Source organism: Ostrea edulis, chromosome 4, assembly GCF_947568905.1.
Source record: "Ostrea edulis chromosome 4, xbOstEdul1.1, whole genome shotgun sequence".
Lineage (NCBI taxonomy): Eukaryota > Metazoa > Mollusca > Bivalvia > Ostreida > Ostreidae > Ostrea > Ostrea edulis.
Window position 1 is genome coordinate 61928472 of NC_079167.1, and position 27056 is coordinate 61955527.

Below are 27056 nucleotides of genomic sequence, written 5' to 3' on the forward strand. Positions count from 1 at the left end.
ATCAAAGGTAATGGTTAGCTTTCTTGGAATTATAAAGTCGCTAGAATATTAGCCCTCGCGAAATATATATATCTACCCATTTTTATGGAAAAATCGGTAAATTTGTGTTTCACTAAAAATTCCACTAATACAGTATATACTTCTTTCAGCATAGTGATAATGTAGGGAAGCTAACGCACTATTTAGCATACTGTAGATTCCTTATTTTACGTGAGTTTTTAATATTGTGAAATGACTTGTTAGACGTCAAATCGCGAGAACATAAATTCGCGAGCGCTCAGTTAATTACGAGTCTTTACATGTATTTTAGCAACAGAAAATTAAAAGCAAGTAATTTTGATTTGCGAGCAATGCTTCTCATGAAATTATGCGATAATAAATTCTTCACATATATTTAGGAATTTACAGTAATCATGAATAAATGATACTGTAATGACTGAAAATAAATAACAGGCTCTGGTGCCCAAAAAGATAGGCTTCAACAGACAGAAAATTGAGATGAACTTGCTTTCGTGAGATTGGTTGTCCTGTAATTGTTCTTAATGTTTCCATTGATTATTGAAGAAATCCTGTGTCAGATGTGGATATTTATACTCTTTTTTCATTTTTACCTGCTGTTTACAGAGCAGGACGAAATGATATACAAATGTTCTTGTTTGCATTTACTAGTTTTCTTTTTACTATTGTAGGTCCGAGTTCGAGCCTATGACAATGGTGCTCCAGCCAAAGACAATGTGACTGTTGTGGCTATTACAGTAGAAAGAAACATCTTTGCACCAGAGATTACCTCTTCTAATGTTGGACGAAGCATTCCAGAGACCCAGAGTCTGGGACTTTCCATTGCTACAGTTACAGCTCGGGACAGAGACACACAACCTCCCCACAACCAGTACCGCTTCAGATTGTTCGCTACACAGCCAACATCAGATTACTTTGGTCTGGACAGTTTGAATGGAAACATTTTTGTCAAGAAAGACTTGACTTTGGAGACAGCCAATACATATCTGGTATTTTTGATACAGAATTTTCAGCTGTTAAGGACTTTGGAAATTCCAGGGTCCTTTGAATGTTTGATTGGGGGAAAAGAAAGGAATTTGCTGTCAGTGTGAATAAAAATTATTTGAAGCATAATCTGCTTAAGAACTATTTTTTTGAAAAAAAGAATATGAAACTAAAACTCACGAACAAGAACTAAATAATTACTTAAGCTACAAAACTTTAGAATAGTTTACTCACAAAATTGTTAAAATAGTGTCATTTTTGACACCCAAGGCCAGAGTGGAAGTGCATAAAGAATATCGTAGATTCTGACTTAGATTTAAGTCAATAACTTTACAGCAACGGAATGAGAAATTAGCATACATATCAATGGTATAGTTATATCAATTAATATGTATTCATGTACATGAACATAAACTTAGTTTTAATTGTGTTTAAGTTGCATTTAAGAAATTTCTTGTAAAGACAATGACATGTAGTGAAAAACATTGATCCCCCTCTGCATCAAGACATGAATTTTATTTGTGTCGTGATGAATGTTTTGACTTTTTCAACGGGAAATAAAGAAGGCACTTTTTATTGGTTGGGTATTGACATTTTGCAGAATGATGGAGATTCACCGTTGTCAAATCTCTTGATCAATCCCTTCTCATGTTGTCATTTGTGTTTTGTAAATGAATTACGATGCTGTTTCTCTTTGTTGTTCTGAAAGCTTTTTCACTCGAGAGTTATCTTTGGTAGATGTACGTACAAGCTTATGATATGGGATCTCCCTCCAAGACCTCCGCCACAAATGCCACCGTGACCATTACTGTCTACAGGAATCTGCAGACACCTACCTTCTTTGGTGGACCATTTAATGCCAACATTCCCGAGACCACAAGCACTGGCACCTCCATACTTCAAGTCAATTTTAGAGATTCAGACTCAAATGTAAGATTCAGCAACCAGCAATATCATTAAGTTAAACATTCAAATTATTCTCTAATTGGACTTAATTTTGAAAAGAAATTGATTGTATTGCTAAGTTCACTTTGGTGTTTAACAAAATATTGTTAATTTCTTTGAATTTTGAAACATTTTAGACACCTTTTAACAATGCGACGGTGTCTGCTATTGGAGACGACAAAGCTCTGACCTATTTCCGTCTGGAAAATGATGGCCGTATAATAGTAAATAATGCTCTAACTGCTGACTCCGACACACAGTATCTGGTGAGTTTTTATTTAAATTCAGTTCTACTCAATATGTCAATCCACTTCTGGGATCCAGATGTTTTGAAATAGTTGTTTTTGTTTCGGATTTTTACTATTTTTATAGAAATGTCCATCCTTTTAGTTGTACATTGTAGTCTTTATTACACAGCTGTCTTGTCATATATATGTGTCTGAGATTGTAAGCATAAATTGTCTTGGTCATGTAAGTAATGAGTATGTGTCTGAGATTGTTGAATTTTTTTTTAATTTCAGATGAGAATTTTGGCTCGAGATGGTGGCTCTCCCCCTAAAACTGCGACAGCAGTTGCCACTATAAATGTGCAGCGTAACATCAACAACCCAGTCTTTGAGAAACAGTCCTACAGTGCAACCATTCTAGAGACCAGGCAGCTTGGGCTTCCATTTTTGCAAGTGAACGCTACAGATAATGATCAAAGGGTAATTGAATTTATTGTATATGTTTTGAAGTAATTTATGGAAAGCATGAATATCATGAAGCAATACCAGAAAAATAAACATTATTTTGGTATACATTAAATTTTTTGTATCATCCTATTTGATTTTAGAAGAAGGATACTTTTTTATTATGTGTATCATTTTCTAATTTCATTACATCTGCAGGCACCATACAATGAAGTTCGATACTTTATTAGCTCCGTGCCTGCAAGTGCTCAGGGTGCCCAATATTTCATGGTGGATAGCCTCACAGGAAATATTAGTCTTCGTCAATCTCCCATGTTGGATAGTGCCAGGACTGTGGATTATACGGTAATTTTTTTTCTTCACATTTTAAATTCTTAGTTTGATAATTCTTTCCATATTTAATGTCTGTGTTAAGAGTGTAAACAATGTTTTAGTTCCTGAAGGAAACATTATTTTGGATTTGTAGTTCACTGTGATTGCATCGGATGGTGGGAATCTCCAGGCAAACATCCCGGCCAGTGTGCGTGTTACTGTAATCCGCAATAACAATGCTCCATCATTCACTAATCTGCCCCGGGACAGTCTGATTAACCACAACACTTCAGCAGGGACTATAGTCTACACAGCCAGTGCATCTGATCCCGACCCAGTAAGTTAGACCAGTCTTTCAGTTGATGATATTGAAGTTTGAAGAATGTATTTTTTTTGTCCAGAATATAATGAATTTCTATTTTAAGATTTGTAAAATTGAATTACTTTTGGCTCTGTTCCGAATTACTAAACAAAAGATTTCTGTACTTCCATGTTTTGGTATGTACATCATATGGTCATTCATTATTCTAAAAGGGTGTACATATATTTTTTTCTTTCGATAGGGTGTTTTTGGAGAGCTGACCTACAGTCTAACAGGAGACGGGGATTCAACAAGTGTGTTTGATATAAATTCTGTTTCTGGTGACATTACTCTGCGACAATCCGTTTTCCAGCAAACAACTACTTTATACACGGTAGGAGTTTTCCCGAGCATCTGCTCATTGAAATCTTGTTACACAATTCACAAGAAACAGTCTATGTTTGGAAAATTGAGATTAATATTAAATGCTGTTCTTTGTTTTGTAGTTGCGAGTACGAGCTCAGGATAATGGCAGTCCGAGAAGGGAAGCTGTCAGTATTCTAACTCTAACAGTACAAAGAAACTTTCAGGCCCCACGGTTTTTACAAAATAGCTACATCATGACAGTCAGGGAAGATCGAAGCATTGGATTTTCCTTTGGTAGACTCTTAGCGTCAGATTCAGATTCTGCGGTAAGTGTATGAATGTTTAATTTGGCTGCTGTTCTGAACATGGGTACTGAATGTATTGCAATAAAATTTATAATTACTCCACTTTTAGGTGTAGAATTCTGTAAATTAAATTCATGATGGAGTTCATTTTTGATTAAGGGAAACCTATAAATTCATTAATTAGTTCATTAGTGGTAAATAACTTGTGTTTTATTTTTTTATACAGATAACAATAGGTCACCAGAGTGACTCAGATGACCTAGTACTATCTGTTTTTGTATGTTATCTTACATTGTTCAACACTTGCACAGCTATAATCATATTAATATTTGTGATTTAGAAATAATTGTTACCTCTTAAATGGATTTTATTTCAGATTATATAGTGTATACCCTTGTGTTATGGTCATTAAGTTGATATCTTAAAATAGTTTATTTTCCTTTGTAGTAGATATGAATGCCTACATTATTTTATGGTCAGAACCAATACACCATATTCAACTAATATTTAGGTGAATGTGGTTGTGAAATATATACAAGGATTGAAAATAAGTTTGATACATTTTTCAAATATTGTAACTTGCAGGGAAGAGTCTCTGTCTGGTCGTAGCTCACATGCTAATGAAACATGATACCACTGTAGTTCATTTTCTTTCATTCTTCAGAGTCCAAATAATGTTGTCCAGTACTATTTCACTTCGGCCACACCTTCTGAGAGATTTCTGATCAATCCCACCACTGGAGATGTTTCCATTCGAAAGGATCTAACCACTGAAGAAATCAAGACATTCAACGTAATTTTCACTCTACTGTAATACACGTGTATTTGTTACCCTGTTTTGCCAGATTGCTTTTAATTAATAAACAAAAACTAAAAGAGTTCCAAATTTAATGTGGACAAATGATACTTCAATGCTGTGTGTAAACTAGAAACTTCCTGTTTGATTCCTTAGATAGTGTTTCGCTTGTCTGTCATACAGTACAACACACTTATAGTGCTGAGGAAGAATCATAGTTATTCATTGTAAACATAATCCGTCATATCCAATATGAAGTTTATAATACGTTTTAAAACTACAGAGAATGAAAGTCACTTTATTGTAAGGGAGAATTCATTATATGCATGTTTGTTTTAACTGTGTTTTACTGTATAAGAATTGATATCCTCTGTTAATAGTTTCGGGTACAAGCTGCGGACTCCGGCTCCCCCCAGAGAACAAGCCCGGAAGTTCCTCTAACTATTAATGTCCAGAGAAATGACTTTGATCCTTTGTTCAGTAACCTGCCCGGCAGTGTAACGATTAGAGCAGATGCTGGAACGGGGTCCTCTGTGTTCACCGTGAGCTCGACTGACGCTGATACTGTCGTAAGTTTACACATGATTTTTGTTCTGTGATGATTTGCAAGATAAACAGCATTTAGAAATGAAGGTTAAATGTGTTTTGTTTGTAATACAAATATAGTACATGTAATTAGGTCACTTGTGTGTGTAAATGGACATTTGATATCGATTTTATAAATGGATATCTAATATGTGTTTTGCATCTACTGAACAAAATTTCAGACTGAGGTCATGTAGACATTTAGTAGTACATTGTAGTCATGTAGAAAAAGTATACAAATTGAATGTTACATCTGTTATCAGGATGATTTCCGACGTATGGAGTACACGATTGTTGGTGATGATTCTGCCACAGCACTGTTTAATGTTGATCAGACAGGAAGGATAACTGTTGCCTCAACACTAAGGACGGATCCCGCTGAGCAATACAGGGTATAAATGAATAAATAATTCAATGGTCTATAATTGAACAAAGTATCTAAGTAAATTATAGATAGGTGTTTTAACAGACAGTGCATTTTTTGTATGTAAGCAATATGCTCTGAGATGTTATACTATGTGATGTGTATACTTGTATTGCAGACCAAACAAAGATTTATGTATGTCGAATGATTTTGTTTTGTTGCATACAAATGATGCATGTAGATTTCTTGTATTTGTGTGCTGCGAATTAAATATATGCACATGTGATATCATAATTTAACATCAAATGTGCATATTAATGGAGGAGTAACTACTTTAGGATAGTCCTGATTAGGTGTCAGATGAAACAAAATTGTTTGCTAATGGATTGAATCTGTATAGGACTCACCTACTGCATTGTCTGTTGCATTGCAAATTCCATTTTCCATGATTAATTCCCAATGTGCTACCATCTCACCGATCACTCTCTTTCAATGTGTTTATTCTCACGAGTTTCATGAATTAAAAAAAAATTGACTTCAGGTTCGCTTGCGTGTGAGAGATTTTGGAACTCCTAAAAGATCATCGACAGGTCTGCTTCTAGTTAATGTGACGAGGAACTTAAATGCTCCAAGTTTTCTTCCTAATCAGTACCAAAGGACAATCCTTGAAACACAGACTCTAGGAGCCAGCATATTGCAAGTGACTTCCAGTGATGCAGATACCACGGTAAATCTATATTGAGTACTGCCTTTTAACATTGTATCATGTATTTATCCATAGTTGCCAACTCACCTCCCAAAATTTTATCAATTTTTAGTTATTTTCATGGAAACACACCACATAGAAATTGGAATTTCCTTGTATGTTCCTCTGACAACTTCTTCACGGCTTTTATTAAGTGATATGTGACCTGTTTACATACTTGCTATTCTCATCTCCATTGACCTACTAGTAGTTGTGTATTGCATAGTGCATATTTGATGAATGAATTAACTTGTAAATCATTTATTTGATTTTGATATTGTGGGAAAACTATTCTGGTATCTTGAGTTTGTTACATTATTTCATGCTGTTGTTGTACTTTATTACAATAAATTTGCCAGCTCACCAAGGAACAATGATTAATTCGGATAGCCCTTATTCCGTTTCGAGTTTTGTACTGTTTATGCTCTTTTGTGATTAGAGATTTGAATGAGATGATTCTCGACAGAAAAAAATTAGTAAAAATATACAATAGATAGATAGGTGTTATTAGAGGACTTTAATATTAAAGTAAGAATTACTGGGAGTGAATGGGGCTCTGAAACCAGCTAGTAAGCAGTGTAAATAACTTTTAATCGAAAAATATCTCTCATGAGGTACAGGAAGGAGTAGATAGAGTTGCAAGCCTTGTAAATTATTGTGAATCAGTGGGATATGACATTTTTTAAAATGTGCATAAGTTGGTGTTCTGTGGTAATGATACATGCTTCCTGAAACATAAAAAAATGATAAGAGACACCATAGTTTGAAGAGAAATATATGGTCATGGTTTGAATTTCCTCCATTGTTTAGCCCAGGTTACAGTGCAATATCCTTGGCCCAGGCGTCTGTGGTCCAATTGTATTGAATTCATACACCAGAAGGGGAAAAAGAATTAAATGAATTATCTGGCCTTTGTATGTCTTGTCTCAAATACTCAATCTCATTTTTCAGGCACCAAATAATGTACGTACCTACAACCTAACTGGAAATTCATTAGCACTACAGTACTTCCAAATCAATTCAGCAACGGGAGTTATTTCCCTGTACAAAGATCTCCGAGATGATGCAGCAGCCACGTCAAGTTACACTGTGAGTAATCGGTGAATTAAAGATCATTTTAGAACAACCCCCAAACACAACACACACACACACACACACACACACCCCCCCAAGAAGTTAATGAGGTGAAATTCAATATATTTAATATGAAGAAAATGATCTTATTTTGAGGTATTATAGCAAACGCAGCCAGTTCTAATGGTAACACATACATAAGAGAGAATTAATTCAAAATCCTAAGTTTGGGATACATTGTTTAACCTCATTTTTATTTATCTATTTGGTGGGTTTTTTTTGTTTGAGTCACTTCACTTGAGGAAGACATTTCCGTAACATGTCTGCACAACTCGTAGCAAGGTTTTTCCCACTGACTAGCATTCAAGAACTGGGTATTTAGGCTTTAACATTTAATACGTAATTGTGCTGTTGAATAAATTTATATCAAGGTGACTTCAAGCTGTTACAGACTGGGATGTTAAACCGCAAAATATTTCAGCATCAACTTTACTTTTATTGATAGACTGAAAACATAAGCAATATTTTAAACAATGTACCATTTGTTTCATAATTCAATACATGTATAATTATTGACTATGTGTGGCAGCCATGTCTGTACTTTTCTTTCAACCATGCATGATTAGGCTTATAAAATGAAAACATCCATGACGTCATTTTAAAAAATTCTGTGTGGGAATGAGTGGATTATTTTCAACCAATGGGAAAAACCCAAACAATTCAATTCATGAGTGACTCAGATGACCTATTGCTACCGGTATCTGTTTTTGTATTTTATCTTGCATTGTTCGACACTTGCACAGCAATAATGATATTTGTATTCAATTCATGTCAAAAAAAAAAAAATCCCTCTAAAAAACAATAAAACATCATAAAAGTAGTAACTATATTCCTGAATTTTATTCAGTTCACAATCGGTCATATTGAACACACTAGTTTGAGATAGATATTGTTTGACACATCATGCGTTTTGTTGTTGATAGCAGGGAAGCTAAATAGGACATTACAATACAATGTTTATATTAACTGTGTTATATTTCCCACGATGAATGAATAGGCAGATCAGATGTCAAAAGTTGTGTTCCAAGATGTTTTGACAGAGCTCTGTATGTACATGTCCGAATGAATTCAGAATTTTCTGATTCTACATGTCTGAATAAATCAATACATAAAAGAATAGACTGTCTGCCTTATCAGTCACATCACAAACATATTATATTTGACTAATGTAGTGTTTTTTTGTTTTGACAGTTGACTGTATCTGTGGTGGACAATGGCTCCCCTTCTTTGGCAGGGACAAATACAGCAACAGTGACTATATTTGTCAACAGAAATTCTCAGCCTCCACGGTTTGTCAATGCTCCATACCTTTCCAACATAACCAGAATAGTCCAGGACAACTCGTTCCTACCCAGTGTTTCTATATTTACCTCAGATGGTGATACAGTGGTGAGTCACATGATTGTTATCAATGTTCAGATATTTAAGGATGGAACATGCAATATATAGTATGGATGACCAGTATGTCAGTATAGCTCAACTGTCACAAATATAGCCATTCATAAACAGGGAAATTTAGTATGTCAGTATAGCTCAACTGTCACAAATATAGCCATTCATAAACAGGGAAATTTAGTATGTCAGTATAGCTCAACTGTCACAAATTTAGCCATTCATAAACAGGGAAATTTAGTATGTCAGTATAGCTCAACTGTCACAAATTTAGCCATTCATAAACAGGGAAATTTAGTATGTCAGTATAGCTCAACTGTCACAAATTTAGCCATTCATAAACAGGGAAATTTAGTATGTCAGTATAGCTCAACTGTCACAAATTTAGCCATTCATAAACAGGGAAATTTAGTATGTCAGTATAGCTCAACTGTCACAAATTTAGCCATTCATAAACAGGGAAATTTAGTATGTCAGTATAGCTCAACTGTCACAAATTTAGCCATTCATAAACAGGGAAATTTAGTATGCTCTGTAAATGCATGAAGTTATGGGACACTGACACTAGCAGAGGGGAATTCAAGTAGGAGAGAAATTTTAAATGGCAAATATCTTGGTTATAGAGCAAAAACATTTTTGGATTACATTGCATATTTCCATTATTCAAACCAGGAGAAATTCCATATTCATTGTCAAGGACAACTCAAGTATTGAATACAATGTGAATAGCTTTAAATTCACACAGTATAATGTTTAAGGATGTTCGACACATTAACATGAAAATATTTCTTTATGAAATGATTTCTCATTGTGGTAGGGCCTCCCTTTTAAAAATCTTTGTCTACCAAATATTTTTTAACTTAATTAACTAACAACTCTTAAGGTAACCAAAACACTCATATTTGGCATACCTTATCTTGCTTTTTTTTTTTTTATTTGTTGCAGTTCATATGCATCCAAAAATCGAACATCCACAATTTTACACGAAAGAAGAGATCTCATGATTTATTAAGTTTGCCAGAACACAACATATTAGGTTATGATATAATAAAACCACTCACTTGTTATAAGCAATTTAAAGATTTACATAATCTGATGTTTAAGCTGCTTGTGGCGCGCTCCAGAATAAATCACAAAATTTCCCATTTCTGAAATTTTTCAGAATATAAACTGTTTAGGTACCTTTTTCTTTTGAAAATTATCAAGAGTAATACCTTAAAATATGAAGTGTATTACAATTGTCCACAGATATTTTGTATAATGGATTTTTGAACATGTATACCCCTATGTATGTGATACCGAGTTTTATAAGTTATTTCTTGTCAACCTTAAAATAATCAAACGTATTTGTACACAAACCTGCAGATATATTTTTCATTGAAGAATAATTAAGTACAAAATAAAATATGTGATAGAAATTGTAACTTTGGTCCTAAAAATTGGTATTGCATGTAAAGGAGAATACAATGAACTTTTTGTTTCTTTTGAATTTACCATATCTTTTTGCTGTTTATGCATTTTCAAACAGTTTTCAAGGAATTGTCCAAAATTCCTCTTTTCATGGTCTGAACAAACAAACAAACCCTGCACTCAAATTGGGGGGGGGGGGGGGGGGGGGGGGTTAAAAAGAACGCAGTCATCCATTCCCAGATCAAAACATTTAATATTTTACTTTTATTGTATACCTTATAAGTGCAAATGATTTTACAAACCTACAGAATCCCTTCAATGTTGTGTCTGTGAGTGTGATTGGAGACGATTCTGCTGTGACCCTATTTCAACTGGATGGAGCTAGTATTCGTGTTCCTAATGCAGCCAATCTAGCAGCAGACACTGCCAACACCTACAAAGTAGGACATTTTGTGTAATTAAGAAGGTCAAGGTTTAAATTTTCAATGATAATGCATTTTATGCATATATTTGACTTGCAATAAAATGTGGTGAAAGTTAAAAGGAAAAATAAGGACCCAGATTGAAAGTAAAGACTCGTGCAAAGTCTAGCTATACTGGATGAGACAAAACATTTTGATTTTAAGATAGCGGTGATTCACAAAAAAACTATTTACAGCTTCGGTTACTGGCAGAAGATGGAGGCTCTCCCAAGAAAACTGCTACCACAACAATAGACATCAACGTGAATAGAAACCTTGTCCCTCCCCAATTCAACCCTCCCTCCTACAGCCAAAGCATCATAGAAAGTTTTCCAGTTGGAAGTGAAATTGTTAAAGTGTCCGCCACAGATTCTGACCCGCAGGTTCGCCTGTTTTCAGTGCATTTTTTTCTTTTCAGACAAATATAGACATAATGAAGTAGGAAACTTTCTTAAGTTTGTATTGGAGTATATTCTTGCGTTGTAATGGCACAGTATGTTGGTGATGAATTTCAAGTTTATTAACCAATATGTATTAGTAGTTGCTTCAACAGAACACGTACAAATGTATTTCCAATGACGTTTTAAGAATTTATTGACTCAGACTCCATTGCAACTTGCAGAAGGAAAAAACCATTCCCTTTTTTTGTTTTTAGGCTCCAAACAATGTATTCAAGTACAGTATAACGGGTGATTCCAATGCACAAACCTATTTCTACATAAATCCGGACTCTGGACGACTTTCCTTAAAGCAGACCATCAAGGGCATTGGGATCACTCAATTCAGGGTAGGTATCAACATAGCACTGAACAATCCAAGGGAAAAAAGTAAAACGGTGTCAACAGTATTAACTTTCCTTCTAGAAAAATTTTAACGTGAAAAACAAGGTTTCAATAAATGTCTCATGATAAATATTTATTCCATTGGAAGAATTACATGCACAGTTGAATACACAATGAAATTCTGTCGAGCATTATAATAAATGGAATTGTGTCCATTGAATTAACTATAATCTAGACTGATTGTGAAGACTTGTGATGAAAGTCCTTTTTAGTATGTTTAGTATGTTTGATACTTTAAGTGGTCGACATCATGAATCTGAAAATCTCTGCATATTCAAAGTTAAAAGCAGATTTGTAATGGGCAATATTAAGTGTTAGGGGACATAAGACTAAGATATGCTCAAATTTGATTTCAGTTTAAGATTTCAATTATTGTATTCATTATAAAGAAGGAAACTGGGGGTGATATTTGATATATTTTTTTACCCCAGATCCATATCCTCATGAACAGATGGTTTACACCATATATTTCCTAAATGTTTATTATGTTTTTCAAACACTTCTTGTTGCTCACTTCAGTAACAATGATTTCTTTTGTTTTAGTTACAAGTAACTGCTACTGATGAGGGGTTGACACCTTTGAGTGGGCAAACAACAGTTGTTGTCAACGTAACCATTGATGACACGCTTAGATTCACACAGCTGCAGCCCTACACGGCCATTATTGATGAGAGTGTTCTTGTAGACAGTCCGGTCACCACAGTAGCTGCTACTCCTCAGGTGAGCCCAAGATCTCTTGTAACATTCACTTACTGTACTTTGAACGTATCACATATGGAATGGCCTGCGTGTCCACACAATTATCTCGGAACAATTATGATTGTGGAAAAAAATTTAATGGCTGTTAAATATGTTTTTCTTTTTAGGTCACCTAAACTCAGGTGACCTATTGCAATTGGTCAGCATCCGGTGTGTGTTAACAATTTGAACATTTTTAACTTCTTGATAACTACCATTCCAATTTTTGTCAAATTTGATATGAAACATCTTTACAGAGTTATGGAATGTAGAATTTTTTAATATTGGTATTAAACATAATAATACTTTCTACAACACACAGTAACTTGAGATTATTAGAAAAGATTTTCATAGAATTTAAAGGTAATGCTCAGATTCCTACTGCCCATCTGAACATCTACATTCAGTGGAATTGGAAGTTTTCTGTATCATGCATAATTTTTTAATAATTTTCTGATTATACTTTTTTCAGCCTAATATCAAGTATACAATCGTTGGCTTCAGTGATAGTCCAGACTATTTTAAAATCGATGAGGCTCTTGGTACCATTTCTGTGAAAATAGACCTTCGTACTGATTTATCAAAGAGATCTACATATTTGGTGAGTTCCACTGGTGATCAGAATGTCTGTTGTCTAGAAGAGAAACACTTAAATATATTTTGATGAATTAATATTGCCCCATTTTTTAATTTCTACAGTTAAAAAAAAAATGTATTGAATGAAGCCGAAAATTAGAAAAGTTATGTATTAGTGAGATATCGTGGATGAGGAATTTTTACTTTGTTGTTACACAGTTACAAGTGAGAGCAGAGAAGCAGTTCCCTAATGGACTACAATCAGTAGAAAACCTAGTCAATGTGACTGTCCGCAGAAACACCAATGCTCCCTTCTTTAACTCAAGTGAATATCGAACAAATATCGATGAAAAGTACAGTTTGGGACGATCAGTCATACAAGTGTTCGCCGAAGATTCTGACACACAGGTAGATACAAGATAACATACCAGCACCAAAACGTATATATGAAAAATATTGGAAAGAGGAAGTTGGTGATATGTTGTATTGCAACTTGTTTGTATTTGGGGGTTTTTTCATGTGTGTTTTTTTTTTCTTTCATGTTGACCTTGCTTTGATTTCTTAAAAAAATCTTAAACTTAGTTTGAGTTTTTTTTATTATAACAGTCAATATTTGAGTAAAATTTTCAGACTTAAGTCCATGTCTGGACTTTTATTTCGGATTCATGATTATATGTGATGGATCCTTATGGTGTTTGACAACAGCATTTTGTTTCTTGCAGGATGTTCTCCTGTATTCCATTATTGAGCAAACTGGAGAGACAGAACCATTTTACATGGCTCCTAGCACTGGAGTTATCACCCTGAATCAGCTTCTGACTGGCTCCTCCAAAACTACTTACAGGGTAAGATGACAACCCAAAGAAAGCTAAAGAAAGTGGATATTGGATTAATAAAAGAATACACTCAAACTAATATAAATATTTTTTATACTAATATTTTTTTATAAGAGCTTTAAGGAGGAATACTACACCAGAGAAATTTGATATGGATGAAAAATGGAGGGCATGTACAACAATATTTTGAAATTGGAAAATTACAAATTTACTTTATTTAGCAAAACAATGACAGTTTTATTTGAAAATAATCTGGAAAAAAAATTAAAATTCCTGCTGGACTCAAACTTGTGATCTACAGTTTAGCAGTTGACATGCTGAGCTACTCAGCTAGGCAATTAAATTTAGTATAAGGAAGATACAAATATATTGCTAATATATGTATTTTATTCATGTTTTAAAAGGAAGTTGGCCATTATGACGATGTAGTATAAATCCTTAAAGACACTTTCTCCTGTAATACATCTGAAAATTGTGCCATTAAGTAATACTGGGAAATAGCTTCATAATAGGGTTCCAAAAATTACATGGTAGGGTATTGATTTTGTGGTTGGAAAGTCTTCATTATTTTATTGTAGTTCACTTTCTTCTGTTTTTGTTGAATGATGAATAAATATCATGCCACAAAAACATGGGGGGAAAATACTCCTCTCCCCCAAAAAATTTGACCAGTGATTTCTGCAGTACTCTAAAACTCTGGGAAATTTCCTGAAGAAGTTTACCGTAGTTTCCTTATTTTGAGTACTTAATATCGCGTTGCAAGATGACATGTAGACATCCAATCGCGAGAACATGAATTTGTGAGGACTGGTGATCAGGAATTTTATATGTGTTTCAACAATATAAAAATAAAAGCTGGTAGTTTTATTTCACGAGTGGTTCTCCTCACTAAATTGCATGTTATTCATTCTATGTAGCTTATGTGGACTTCTATTTATAGTTTGGTGTGCAAGTTAGTGATCAATCCAAACCTGAGAAATTTGGACAGTCACAGGTGTTGTTGACAGTGACAAGGAATACAAGCCCTCCATCTTTTGACAGACCTCAGTACGGAGCACCAATTAATTACAATAAGGCTCCAGGACTAGTGGCTACTACCCAAGCTAGTGATCCAGATTTATCCGTAAGTAGATTTACGTCAACTCAAAAGTTTATGCCTAGCACTTTCATAAGAGAAGTTGAAGGTGAAGAATTAACAGAGTACAGTAAAACACGGTTATAGCAAGCCTCTAGGGCCAGAGAAAAACAGTTCCTTATAACCAATCTTCGTTGTATCCAATAAAAATTTCTTTATTTTTCTTTCAAATGGGAGTAAATATTGCTTCACAATAAGCTTGAATTCATTTTAAGCATGTTCATTATAAGCATGTTTTACTGTAATGATTTGAGGATTTTCTTGAAATTGAATGTCTTCAGGTTTCTGGTTCTGCAGTCATAATACTGAGACCATTTTAATTTGCACACTATGTATGAAAACTACACAGTGAAAGCTAAGGCTGAACACAAAGTTAACATTCATCTCCGTTCAACCTTTTGTACAGTTATGTGTGGATTGTTTCAGGGTACACTTGTCTATGAGGTCATCGGATACTACTCTGCTCCTGGATATTTCGGAGTTGATTCCAATGGACAGGTCAATCTGCTGTCTAGTGTAGCTGATGATACAGCACTGACATACACTGTGAGTACAAAGGACTTTCTATTGAGAACATCTGGTACAAAAATAAAATAAAATGGATGAACAGGTTCATGCCTTGCCACATGCTAAAGGCAAAAATAAACAAATCATGGTTGGAAAATGAAAAAAAAATTCCTTCCTAAATAGAACTGCCGATTCCTCTTGCGTTCGATATATAAATCTACAGTCAATTCTCGATAAACCGCCACCTTTTGTTCTTTTGAATTTATGGCGTTATAACGAATTTGGCGATGAATTGAATTTCTGTCATCTTGGGGAGAAAGAGTTACATTTGTTGTATATATAAGAGTTATCTTTCCTTTACATACCAACTTAATAAAAAAAATATATCTCGTAATTATTTTTCCAAATTTTCTAGCATGATTAAAATAGTTTTATCAATAATAAGGCTTCATTTCAAAACAATACACATACAAGACACATATACACAGTATGTTTCAAGTTATATATTAACCATGTCCAGTGTCGGTATTTAGTGCAACACATGGCTGTTTCCTGGTAGGTGAGCCGTCTTTAACTGGACGAAGATCAATGAGTATTTCACCCTTTGCAGTCATATTATCACCCATTGTCCTCCTTTTTATGGACTTTTACCTTAAAACAGTAGAATAATTGGAGATTTCCTGTTGTGTACATTTTGGATGGTTTCCGTGGTATGCAATTTGCTTATTTTCTTAGAAATTAAACAGAAACCTCTTTTGTCGCGAAGCCATAGCTAAAATGAAATATTTTTAAATGAGGTAAAAACAACAAGACTACAGTTCATTTTGCATGGTTTCTGATGGATGTACTCTTAAGTAATTATCTTGTTTATATAAGACTGGGTTCATTCTGTCCAGGTGTAAGCCGGAGATCGATATTGACCAATTTCCCGCATCACTGATCACGTGCACCCATGGCGGTTTATCGAGATAATTAACACGTTGATGTAGACTTTTGTCCTAAAAATACCTTGGCAAACGGCGGTAGTGAATTTGGCCTTTTAACGAGAATTTTAAGTAATAGGAAAAACGTTCTTAGAAAAATGCGGCGTTGTAACAAAAATGTCGATGAATTGAGTGGCGATAATTCGAGAATTAACTGTATACAAATTTCCTCCTCTATTTTTTGACTTTGTTGAGAAATCATGGGAATGAATTACATTTCGTACAGTCAATTGTATTCATTTTACTTACAAAAACATAAAAGTTAGGTTTCATTTTCATCAGTTTTGAAAAAGGCTTGTTTGTAGCAAGTGTTGTTAAATAAATATGGGGGCTTTTGCAAATTAAGTAAAGAATGTTTATGTCATCCTGTAAACAACTGACATTAACAAGGGTAAAAGATGTTGAGAAATTGAATTTGCTCCTGTGTGTGTTCATAGACATGTGTCATGACTTGTGTACAGCGCAGTACATGTACATGATCAAGCCTTGTTTAAAGATGTTTCTTAATTAAGAATATCATAATTTGAAACAATTTGTTTTATTTAACAGCTTGGACTGGCAGCTTATGATAGTGACTATCCGGATCAGAAGGCTTATGCTAATGTTACCATCATCGTCAATCGAAACCCTAATGCCCCAGGCTTTACCACTCCAACCTACAGTAAAACCGTCAATGAAAGCTACCCACTGGCTGTCAGCCTGCTTCAGATTAATGCTGAAGATGCAGATCAGGCAGGCTTTTTTTTCTCTTCTGTATTATGGAATTAACAAATTAAACATACAAAATCTTCAAAAAGTCTTCAAAATTTGGAAGTATCTTTTTTTTATTGCAGCACACCATTGAGTACATATTAGAATCCAGCAATCCTGTGGAGGGGAGTAATTTCTTCTACTTAAACCCAGCTACAGGCCTTCTGACTGTTTCCAGACCTCTCACTGAGACTTCTACTCAGACCTTCACTGTAAGTGATATTAGTGTGTAGTTATGAAAAGTTTTTAATTAAACCTGAGTTTTGTTCCTATTTAGATATATTAATTTATTGGGTATTCAAAAAATGGCTTCTGGTGTGAGCATGTACAATAGCCCGTGTCACATTTACATGATAATTCGCGTCTCATTAACATAATAGTGTCTCATTAACATAATAGTGTCTCATTAACATGATAGTCAGTGTCTCATTAGCATAATAGGCAGTGTCACAGCTCTGATGTAGAAATTCTACAAATATAGTCATCCTTCTTCACTTAATGCACAAAGAGTCACCAGTATGTAAATTTGACTTTTCAGCTTCAAGTTCGTCTGAGAGATGATGGACTTCCACCTAAACCGTCAGGAGTTACAGCCCCTGTCACTATAACAATCACAAGAAACAACAATGCTCCCATTTTTACTGGGTCATTTTCTACCAGTATTCGAGAAGACACTTCTGTCACCACTAGTGTTCTAAGAGTGACTGCTACGGATGCTGATACCATTGTAAGATTTTCCAACAGTCCATAAATAGATTTAATTGAAAACACAGTTCATATTTTTAGCAGACTTCCTGAGTCATGAAAACCACTCACCTATAAATAAAATGATGCATGGTTTCCATTGTTAGTTTTGTGACAGGAATTTTTCTCTCCTGTAGGCATCTCCCTATGGACAGCTAAGATACAGACTGATAGGAGATGGAGACTTCCAGCAATTCTTCAGTATTGATGCAAGCAGTGGGAATATTACAGTGCGACGCCCACTGACTTCACAGGATGTGGCGTCATATCAGGTAAAAACTAGTGTTTAGATATTTGAGTGTCTTTTATTGTTGAATGTGGTATACTTTTAAGTCTTTTTTTTTTAATAAAGCAAGCTTCATGCAAAAATCTAATCTAATTTTATTGTCATAAAGATATTTTCACATGCAAAATTTCCACTTTTTTTCTTAAGGACTTTGGACATATGAAATACATTGTAATCAGATTTAAACAGGAATTTTTTTCCTTGCAGGGTCGTATTGTAGCTGAGGATGGAGGCTCACCACCAAGATCAGCTACCGCCATTGCTACCATCAACATTCAGAGGAACCTCAATGCCCCGGTGTTTGCACAAGCTGATTATAACCGAACTATATATGAAAATCAACAAGTGGGGCTGGACATAGTCACTATCACAGCCACTGATGCTGATCAGATTGTAAGTTAACTCAGGGATTTTGTCCGTTGTAATAAAAAAGTGGGGGATTTCTTCTGTAAATTTACATTTTGCTTAGGATATTGTTTGATCATATAGAAACAAAAAATAGATGATTGCAGGTGAAGAGTAGGAATGATCGACTGCTTATAGTTTAGAGTGGCTTGATCTTTTTTTTACTAGTAGCACTTTCTGTACTTGCTAAAGGACAAGAATAGAATTGTTAAATATGTTCACATTAATTACTGTAACAATGGTAAAGAATTTGCAACTATCAAACATGTGTTAGTTCCCTTTTGTCTTTTTAAATAGATATTGCAGGAAATAGTCTCTTGTAATTTTGGCCTAGTTTGATGGTTGATATCGTCATTCACACCAATGTGAGTTTATGCATGTGTACTGAAAATTAGAAGGAATTTTTATGGCTATATCTCCACTGCCATCATTTGTTTCAGAGACCAAATAATGAAATAACCTTTGAGATGACAGATAGCACACCAAACCAGAATGGCTTGAACTACTTCCGCTTGAGATCAGAGAATAACCTTGGCATTATATCCATCATTCTGCCCTTATACACCGATAATCAGGACACCCCAGTGTACACGGTTTGTGTTTCTAAAATTGTAAAATATTTTTGTATTTTGTTATGTAAATGCAATAAAGCTTCTTATCAGTGTAGAAAATTCACTTGACATTATGCTATGGGTCAAACTTTGGGATTTCACAGCTAAAACTGCTTTAAAGTAGGTGTAAATATATGTTTTGTGATCATTCTCAGGGGATCCAGACCTCTGGATCTATGCTGGACCGTGCTTGTCCAATTTTTATACGCCCGTCGGGACGTATTATGGTACAGCGATGTCTGTACATCCGTCCGTTCGGGGTTTTCTCTTTATAATTTCATTTCCCTTTCACATGCAGTAAAACTCGAATATAGCGAACACGGATATAGCAAAATTACGGCTATGGCGAAGTGAAAACGATTTCCCCGGCAAATTCTTTATATATTCTATATAAAAATCTGCGTCTATAACAAACACGGATATAACGAAGTAAATTTCTATTCCCCTTGAATTAAAATTGAATGTAAAAATCACCTTTTATAACGAATTTCTTTTTTTTCATTTTAAACTCATGATTTTTAAAAATTGCTTTCCATTGCCATGAAGGATCCACACTTATTTCAAAATTTCTGTATGTATTTTTAAAAAAAAAAAAAAGAGTTGTTAACGCAAAACAATACTTACACATGTACATTTAGCAAATATATCGTCGGTATTGTTCACTATTCTCGTTAATCAAATTTGAATGCATTTATTTTATTGTACACTCCTTCATTTGTGTAAAGCGACAAGTAAATGACAACTGCAATAGACTGTTTGTACATGTATGTATTGCGCATAGTTTTGTTGACATTTTTCTCTCGACATGTTCTTGCGTGACTTAATAATCCATCAAGATAAATTATCATATATCAATTAATGTGTATATTTTTTGTCTAAAAATATATCTTCTTGAAAATATATAGACTTAATTTCTCTTAGAGACAATACAAATGCAAGTATATTGATTGCTGCTTTCTTATACAACTGATATACATGTAGAACAAATCAGTTTTATAACGAATTTGTTACAGTATATTTGAATTATGAATTCGCTATAAATGTATAGCGAATTACGCTTTATAGCGAATTTTTATAGACTGTCCGCAGAAATTCGCTATATCAGAGTTTTACTGTATCATACTGAAACTTGCTGTGTAGCTTCTTTGTGGGTCACTCTAGATCATACTTCAATTTTGATCCATTTCGACCTTTTTTTCCAGGAGTTTTGCCCCTTTATTTGGAAATAATTATTATATGGAGGGTACATAATTTGTCTGCCCTACTCCTCCCACAGTTTTCAAGTGAGAGTCTTCTTATTTTGTCGAGTGTTTGTATGGGTATTGAAGATGTGCTTGTGGGATGGAGTTTGATTTTCTACAATACTTGAAAAAATTACAGGTTGTTGAACTTAGTCTATTTGGAAATTAATATTCTATGGAGGATACATAATTTGTCTGCCCAACTCCTCCCACAGTTTTCAAGTGAGGACCTTCTTATTTTGTGGAGTGTTTGTATAGGTACTGAAGATGTGCAAGTGGGATAAATTTTGATTTTCTACATGCAGTTTTTGAGAAAATTACAGGTTGTTGAACTTAGTCTATTTGGAAATTAATATTCTATGGAGGGTACATAATTTGTCTGCCCAACTCCTCCCACAGTTTTCAAGTGAGGACCTTCTTATTTTGTGGAGTGTTTGTATAGGTACTGAAGATGTGCATGTGGGATGAATTTTGATTTTCTACATGCAGTTTTTGAGAAAATTACAGATTGTTGAACTTAGTCTGTTTGGAAATTAATATTCTATGGAGGGTACATAATTTGTCTGCCCAACTCCTCCCACAGTTTTCAAGTGAGGACCATCTTATTTTGTGGAGTGTTTGTATGGGTATTGAAGATGTGGATCTGGGGAAGGATTTTGATTTTCTTCCATTTTTGAAAAAAATTACAGGTTGTTGAACTTGGTCCATTTTGAGGAAATCTCAATTTTTAAGCTAAGACCCTTTCTTCATATGAAAGTTTGTCACAGCCTCATGATGGCTGATACTACCTGAAGCAAAGTTATACAAATTATAGCACAAGAAAAACACCCTATGTAAACATTTCACGGGCGTATTATGTACCGTTTGCGGTACTGTTGTTAAATTATTTACCAATGTAAAAGTTATCTCTCTTAATTATCAGAAGGAACTTGGTACCTTTTCATTTTTAAGAACAGCTTTAAATTCCATTGAATCAATTTGAATGTTTATTTGGAAGTAGTAAGGAATTAAATTATTGTGAATGAATTCACCTCATGCCTGCCAGTCGAAAAGCTGCCATGAAATAATACACCAGATTAAATGAGATAGAGTTATAAAAGTACCAGATTTAAGATAAAAAATAAAATTGAATGGAATTTTGAAATGTCTTTTTCTTACAGTTTTCAGTTCTGGCTCGTGACAATGGCAGTCCTGTTCGGTTTTCGGCGTCCAGAGCTACAGTACGGATCACTGTATTCAGGAACTTATTCGCACCCGTTTTCCAAGGCATTCCTTATGCTGCCACCTTAAATTTCAATAGTCCCAGTGGCACCTCAGTCAAACAAGTCAACGCCACTGATGCTGATGCACAGGTATATGTATTTGCATGAAATGAGCATATTTTTATTTCATATCTTAAGGGTCTTCAATAGTAGTACATCAGATTTTGCTATATTTTATGCATGATTTTACAGATGGAGCATATGGGTATTAATTTCTTCAAAAATGTTTATTAAGTGCCAAGTTATGTATAAAGTATTGTCAACATGTATCTTACAAAGAACTTGCAGTTGTGTATACTACCATCAACAATTGACCTTAAAAAATGTATTTATTGCAGAGTCCCCACAACACAGTGACTTACTCAATCATTGGAGATGCCACAGCACAAACGTTGTTCAACATCAATACTGCTTCTGGCCTGATCACCACCAGGCAGAGTCTGCTGAATAACAATGTGGAAAAATCCTCTGTAAGTGTTTGTCTCCCAAATTCAGAGCACATCAAATGTCTCATGGGAGAAATTTGATCCCTTTTTGTTTATCCAGGTTAGCAACAAAGGGAGGTAATATTTCTAATTTGGGTCCACCCATGGTGCTCTCTGTGCATCTGTAATGCCTTCATTTCCAAATGATATCTTAAGTGCACTTCACACTGGCAATCTGTGACTGAAGAATACCTTCTGCTGTAGATCTTAATTTCTGGAATTTGAGGAATTAAATTTTCTGAATTGTTTATCATCCTCACACAATGGAGTTGGAGATGATCTGTAGTAGCTAAACTGTAAACAGGTTTGTAAGTACATGCCTAACATCACTTAATGTGAGTAAAGCTATCGATGTGCCAAGGATGATCTTGTGTTGGAAACGTAATGCATTCAGTGGAATTTTGAAGTGGCCTTTTCCAGGCCAGTGGTATTTTATTGAATTCTCCATTGCACTTGCAGGCATCAGCTCTCTCAAAATGTATGCATGAAAATAACATAAGTGAGAAAAACTTTTTCTTGGCTTTTTTTATTTCTGGGTATTGAGTGGAATCAAACAATTTCGTTTCATTGTAGATACTGATTATGGCCAGAGATGGAGGCACACCGAGCTTGACTGCAACCTCTACTGTAGAGGTCACCATTGCAAGAAATTTGAACAATCCAGAATGGGTCGTTTCTGCATATACTGTCAACACCACAGAAACTCAGGATCTGGGATCCACCATTGCGAACCTGAACACTAGGGATGGTGATGTTCAGGTTTGAACATTTATGGATAATCTCTGAAATACCATATATTAAGTGGAAATTTTAGGAAGACACAATTTTAGTGATTTATCCATAACAATGGGTAATATATTCAGCGAGAGCTGATTTTAGCGACTTTATCATTTTAGGAAAGATAATTATTCCTTCCGATATGGAATGAATTGTTAGCGAGATATTCAATTTTAACATTCTCATCACTCGCTAATAAAGCCAAAATTAAATCCTCGCCAAAAATTTTGCTTATACAGTAAATGTCATTGATGCAACAATGCAAAATTTGTGATGCTTCACTGAAATAGAACATTTTGAAAGGATTAAGCCAGCATTAAATGATGTTTAATGTACTCTGACTCAGCTTTTTCAAAGTGGGTTGGTAAGGTAGGTATACATTTTTTGTGTGGTAGATACAATTCCATTGTTTTAGTCCTATTAAGGTCAGTGTTTGATACAAAGGTTTTATGCCAAAGTGTAATGTTTGGAATTTGATGCAATACAATTTATCGGATTTCTAAGAAAGGGGGGGGGGGGTGAATCCAGGAAAACAATAAATCAAAGCAATTTTTTGACTGAGTCAGTTTATGCCAGTGTTTTTTGAATTATTGATTGTATGTTGATGTATGTAATGCAGTTATTAGATAAAGATAGACTGGGGACCTGGCCGGGGATTCTCAAAACTATCTTAAGTTAAAACTTGGACTTCAATCTGAGATTTTACTCAAATTTTGACTGCTCAAATGAAAGAAAACTCAAACTCAAGTTTAAGGATTTCTAGAACTCCAAGCCAGACCATGTTTCTTATAAAACATTAGATGATTTGATAATTTTACGTGCCTTTTGTGTTTTAGAATGGACTTGGACGGTAATTTGCAATGGAAAACATTTTATGTGCATGTTGGATTAGAATAGGCAGGAACACAGATTTGAAGTAGTGTGATTCCATCTGAAATTCTACAGTTATCTCTTTCAGGCTCCATACAACACGAGGATTACAACGTTGACTGGAGATTCCAACATGCTACAATTTTTTAGCCTGACAGAAAGTGGAGCACTGTCTGTACAGCTTCCCTTGACACGTACAAATATCAGAACTTTCACAGTAAGAAATATTCCAATTTCTTTGGGACTTCTTTTGTAGTTTTTGTTTTGTTTTTGGTTTTGGTTTTTCCCCTTTAAAGTTTATGACTGAAGATCACTGCTTTTATCTGCATTGTCTAATATTTAAGTCTTTTTTGAAGTACAAGGGTTGATCCTAAACTTCATGATTTTTTTTCTCGAGAACTTTATTGTGATAAGCAACAACATAATAGATATAGACTAGTGGCTGCTTTTACATCACCAAAAAAAAAAAACCTTTTCAAGATAACCATATTCATATAACAATCATTCACATGCTAATGTATATTATGAGTTATATAATTGTTATTATGAACTTCAAAATTGTTTTATTATATGACTTCAATTTTACATATCGAATGCCACATGCTAATATTCAACACTGTCCGTCCAGAATTCATCAAAAACATTTCCAACATAAATTCAAAGTAATATGTTACATATTATCATACATATAATATTGAATTGTTTCTTTTGAAAAATGAAAACAGAATCTACCTTCATAGCTATAAATTCCATGGTCACAAGTTGCTCAGTTGAACTTATGAGTGCATGCATGTGTGCTTTATATGCCACATACTGTTTTACTTTTTCTGGATGAGTAACTTGCTCAATTTAATTTTAACCAATGTTAATGTACTTGCTTTTCTTCATTTGTTTTAAAGTTTGTGGGTTACTTGTCAACATTTATGCTGACTGTTGGGAGATGAGCTTTATTATATTCAGGGATTACTTTGTCAAATAAAAGAAATTTAATGTACTAATTTATGTACAAAAGTATCGACTACAAAGTCGGTATAAATATACATGTACCTTTACTTTTAATTTGAATGCACTGTTCTGTGTGGTACTTGTAATATAAATAGGCTCAATTAGAAATGTGCATTTGTGCCTTCCATAACAGATAAGTGCACTTGCAATATGATTATATGCTGTCAGATGTTCAGTGAAATGTATGTACTTTATTGTCTAATTTGTTAAATTTTCACAAACATGTAATATGATTGCCGTGTGAATCATGTAAAATTTACATATATTTGATACATTTTAGGGAACTGTTTCTCTTCGAGATGGAGGAAATCCTCCTCTTACGCCTACAGGGGTAAAAACAGCCACCATCACTGTGTATGTGGACAGAAATGACCACACTCCGTACTTTATCAGTGACCCTTACTCCAGAGATTTGGAGGGTAACGTTCAGCCGGGAGCCTCTGTGTTGACAGTAACCGCCAGGGACAATGATCAGGGTCAATATGGTCTGGTGCGGTACAGAATTACCGGAGATGACTTGGCACCTGCTTATTTCCAGATTAATAGCATCACAGGGTTGATTTCAGTCGGGAATGTTCTGAGTGGGGTCAATCAAGATCAATTCAAGGTAATTATTTTAACTTGTTAGAAATATTCTAAAGCTTGAATCATTGGGGCAAAAAGGATCAGGAGTGAACATATGACATTGCTTATCAGAAAATAGGGATTAAGCCATCAACTTTCATTTTAGGTGAGAGTGGAGGCTTATGACCAGGGAAATCCCAGCAAGACCAACGTTACTGTTGTAACCCTGACGGTGCGAAGCAACTATCAGCGTCCAGTCTTCAACCAACAAAATTATTTCAAACGTATTCCTGAAACACAGAGTCTTGGTCAACTGATTATTGCAGTAACTGCAAACGACACTGATGCACTGGTATGGGAGACCTTTTTTTTTTTTTTTTTAGGCCTGACAAATTTATTGAGATCTATGTCACAAATAAGTGTACAAATGCATACACATCCTTATACATACATTAAAACAAGAGAGAGATAGAAAAAAGAGGAGTGGGTAGAGAGAAAGACTGGTGGAGATAGACAGAGGGTGGTGAAAGAGAGAGAGAGAGAGAGAGAGAGAGAGAGAGAGAGAGAGAGAGAGAGAGTAATATGTCATAAAAGTATGGTAAAATCAATCATAACTAAATACTCTTTAAAATATTTAAACAAATATGTCTGCAATATGGGAGGAATATCCAAATTTTATTGCTAAAGTATTTGTATATTTGATGTAGATAATTGTATTGCAGAGATAGTAATAGTTAAAATGTCTGTTCCTTTTTTATATTACAGGCACCAAACAATGTTGTGAGATACTCCCTGACAGACGGTCCTGAAGATATTGAGTGTTTTCTAATTGATGCTGTAACAGGCAGTCTGTCTTTGAGAAGGTCCCTTCTGTATGCTCCATGTACAAATAGCAGATATCAAGTGAGAACAAAATCTTGCTTTTTTGTGTGACTCTAAACAATATACATTTGTATATAGCCATATTCCTTCTAAGAATTAAGATACTGATAAGAGTAATAAAAAAATTCTTAATCTTTTTTCTTTAACTTTGAATCATATAATGACACATACATGAAGGTATTTACCACCATTTTTGCACCATTTCTGTAATTTGACACCAGAAGCATCTTATTGCTTGCTGACACAAAACTGATTTTCCAAAAAAAAAAATTGCTAAAGAAAGAATTACCTTGGAAACAATATTAATGCCCATCAATGACCTATCTCTGAAAGAGACATATCTGATATTTAAATGATACAATACTTGTTCGTGAAGTCATGTATTCGTATTGAAATGGGCTGAAAATATGCACTTATTTATCAAAATTTGAAAAATGCAGGAAAAACCTAATATATTATGGAGTTGTACATGCATCTTTAAACATAGTAAAGTGATACATTTTTAAAAACAATTAAGTCATTTTAGGGGGTTAAATTAAACTTGTGGATAAAATGATCTAGACGCTAAATGTGTTGCATATATAAATCACAATTTGTTTATGTAAATAGTTATATCTATATGTACTGTTAATAATTATGTATGTTATATGCCCACTGACAAAAGGGCCCTGGTTTGGAATAAATAAATTAAAAAAACAAAACAACAAAAACCTAGTACTTTAACCCAAATACACATGAAATTGTTTA

The 27056-nt window shown here is 34.3% G+C and overlaps 1 protein-coding gene across 1 annotated transcript in view; it reads left to right on the forward strand.

Annotated features, from left to right (window-relative positions):
- LOC125671402 (uncharacterized) overlaps positions 1-27056 on the forward strand; it is a 139343-nt gene that overhangs the window by 30080 nt on the left and 82207 nt on the right. The window contains exons 41-76 of the mRNA XM_056163272.1: positions 690-1007; positions 1741-1932; positions 2085-2213; positions 2469-2654; positions 2838-2984; positions 3106-3288; positions 3515-3646; positions 3759-3944; positions 4588-4716; positions 5100-5288; positions 5568-5696; positions 6210-6395; positions 7365-7502; positions 8739-8936; positions 10658-10789; positions 11008-11193; positions 11466-11597; positions 12196-12372; positions 12863-12991; positions 13186-13374; positions 13689-13811; positions 14743-14925; positions 15364-15483; positions 16977-17159; positions 17261-17389; positions 17716-17904; positions 18059-18193; positions 18415-18600; positions 19053-19205; positions 21625-21816; positions 22065-22196; positions 22785-22970; positions 23947-24075; positions 25144-25470; positions 25594-25779; positions 26193-26330. Coding sequence (XP_056019247.1) covers positions 690-1007; positions 1741-1932; positions 2085-2213; positions 2469-2654; positions 2838-2984; positions 3106-3288; positions 3515-3646; positions 3759-3944; positions 4588-4716; positions 5100-5288; positions 5568-5696; positions 6210-6395; positions 7365-7502; positions 8739-8936; positions 10658-10789; positions 11008-11193; positions 11466-11597; positions 12196-12372; positions 12863-12991; positions 13186-13374; positions 13689-13811; positions 14743-14925; positions 15364-15483; positions 16977-17159; positions 17261-17389; positions 17716-17904; positions 18059-18193; positions 18415-18600; positions 19053-19205; positions 21625-21816; positions 22065-22196; positions 22785-22970; positions 23947-24075; positions 25144-25470; positions 25594-25779; positions 26193-26330 — 6078 coding nt within the window. The remainder of the gene's footprint in view (positions 1-689; positions 1008-1740; positions 1933-2084; positions 2214-2468; positions 2655-2837; positions 2985-3105; positions 3289-3514; positions 3647-3758; positions 3945-4587; positions 4717-5099; positions 5289-5567; positions 5697-6209; positions 6396-7364; positions 7503-8738; positions 8937-10657; positions 10790-11007; positions 11194-11465; positions 11598-12195; positions 12373-12862; positions 12992-13185; positions 13375-13688; positions 13812-14742; positions 14926-15363; positions 15484-16976; positions 17160-17260; positions 17390-17715; positions 17905-18058; positions 18194-18414; positions 18601-19052; positions 19206-21624; positions 21817-22064; positions 22197-22784; positions 22971-23946; positions 24076-25143; positions 25471-25593; positions 25780-26192; positions 26331-27056) is intronic.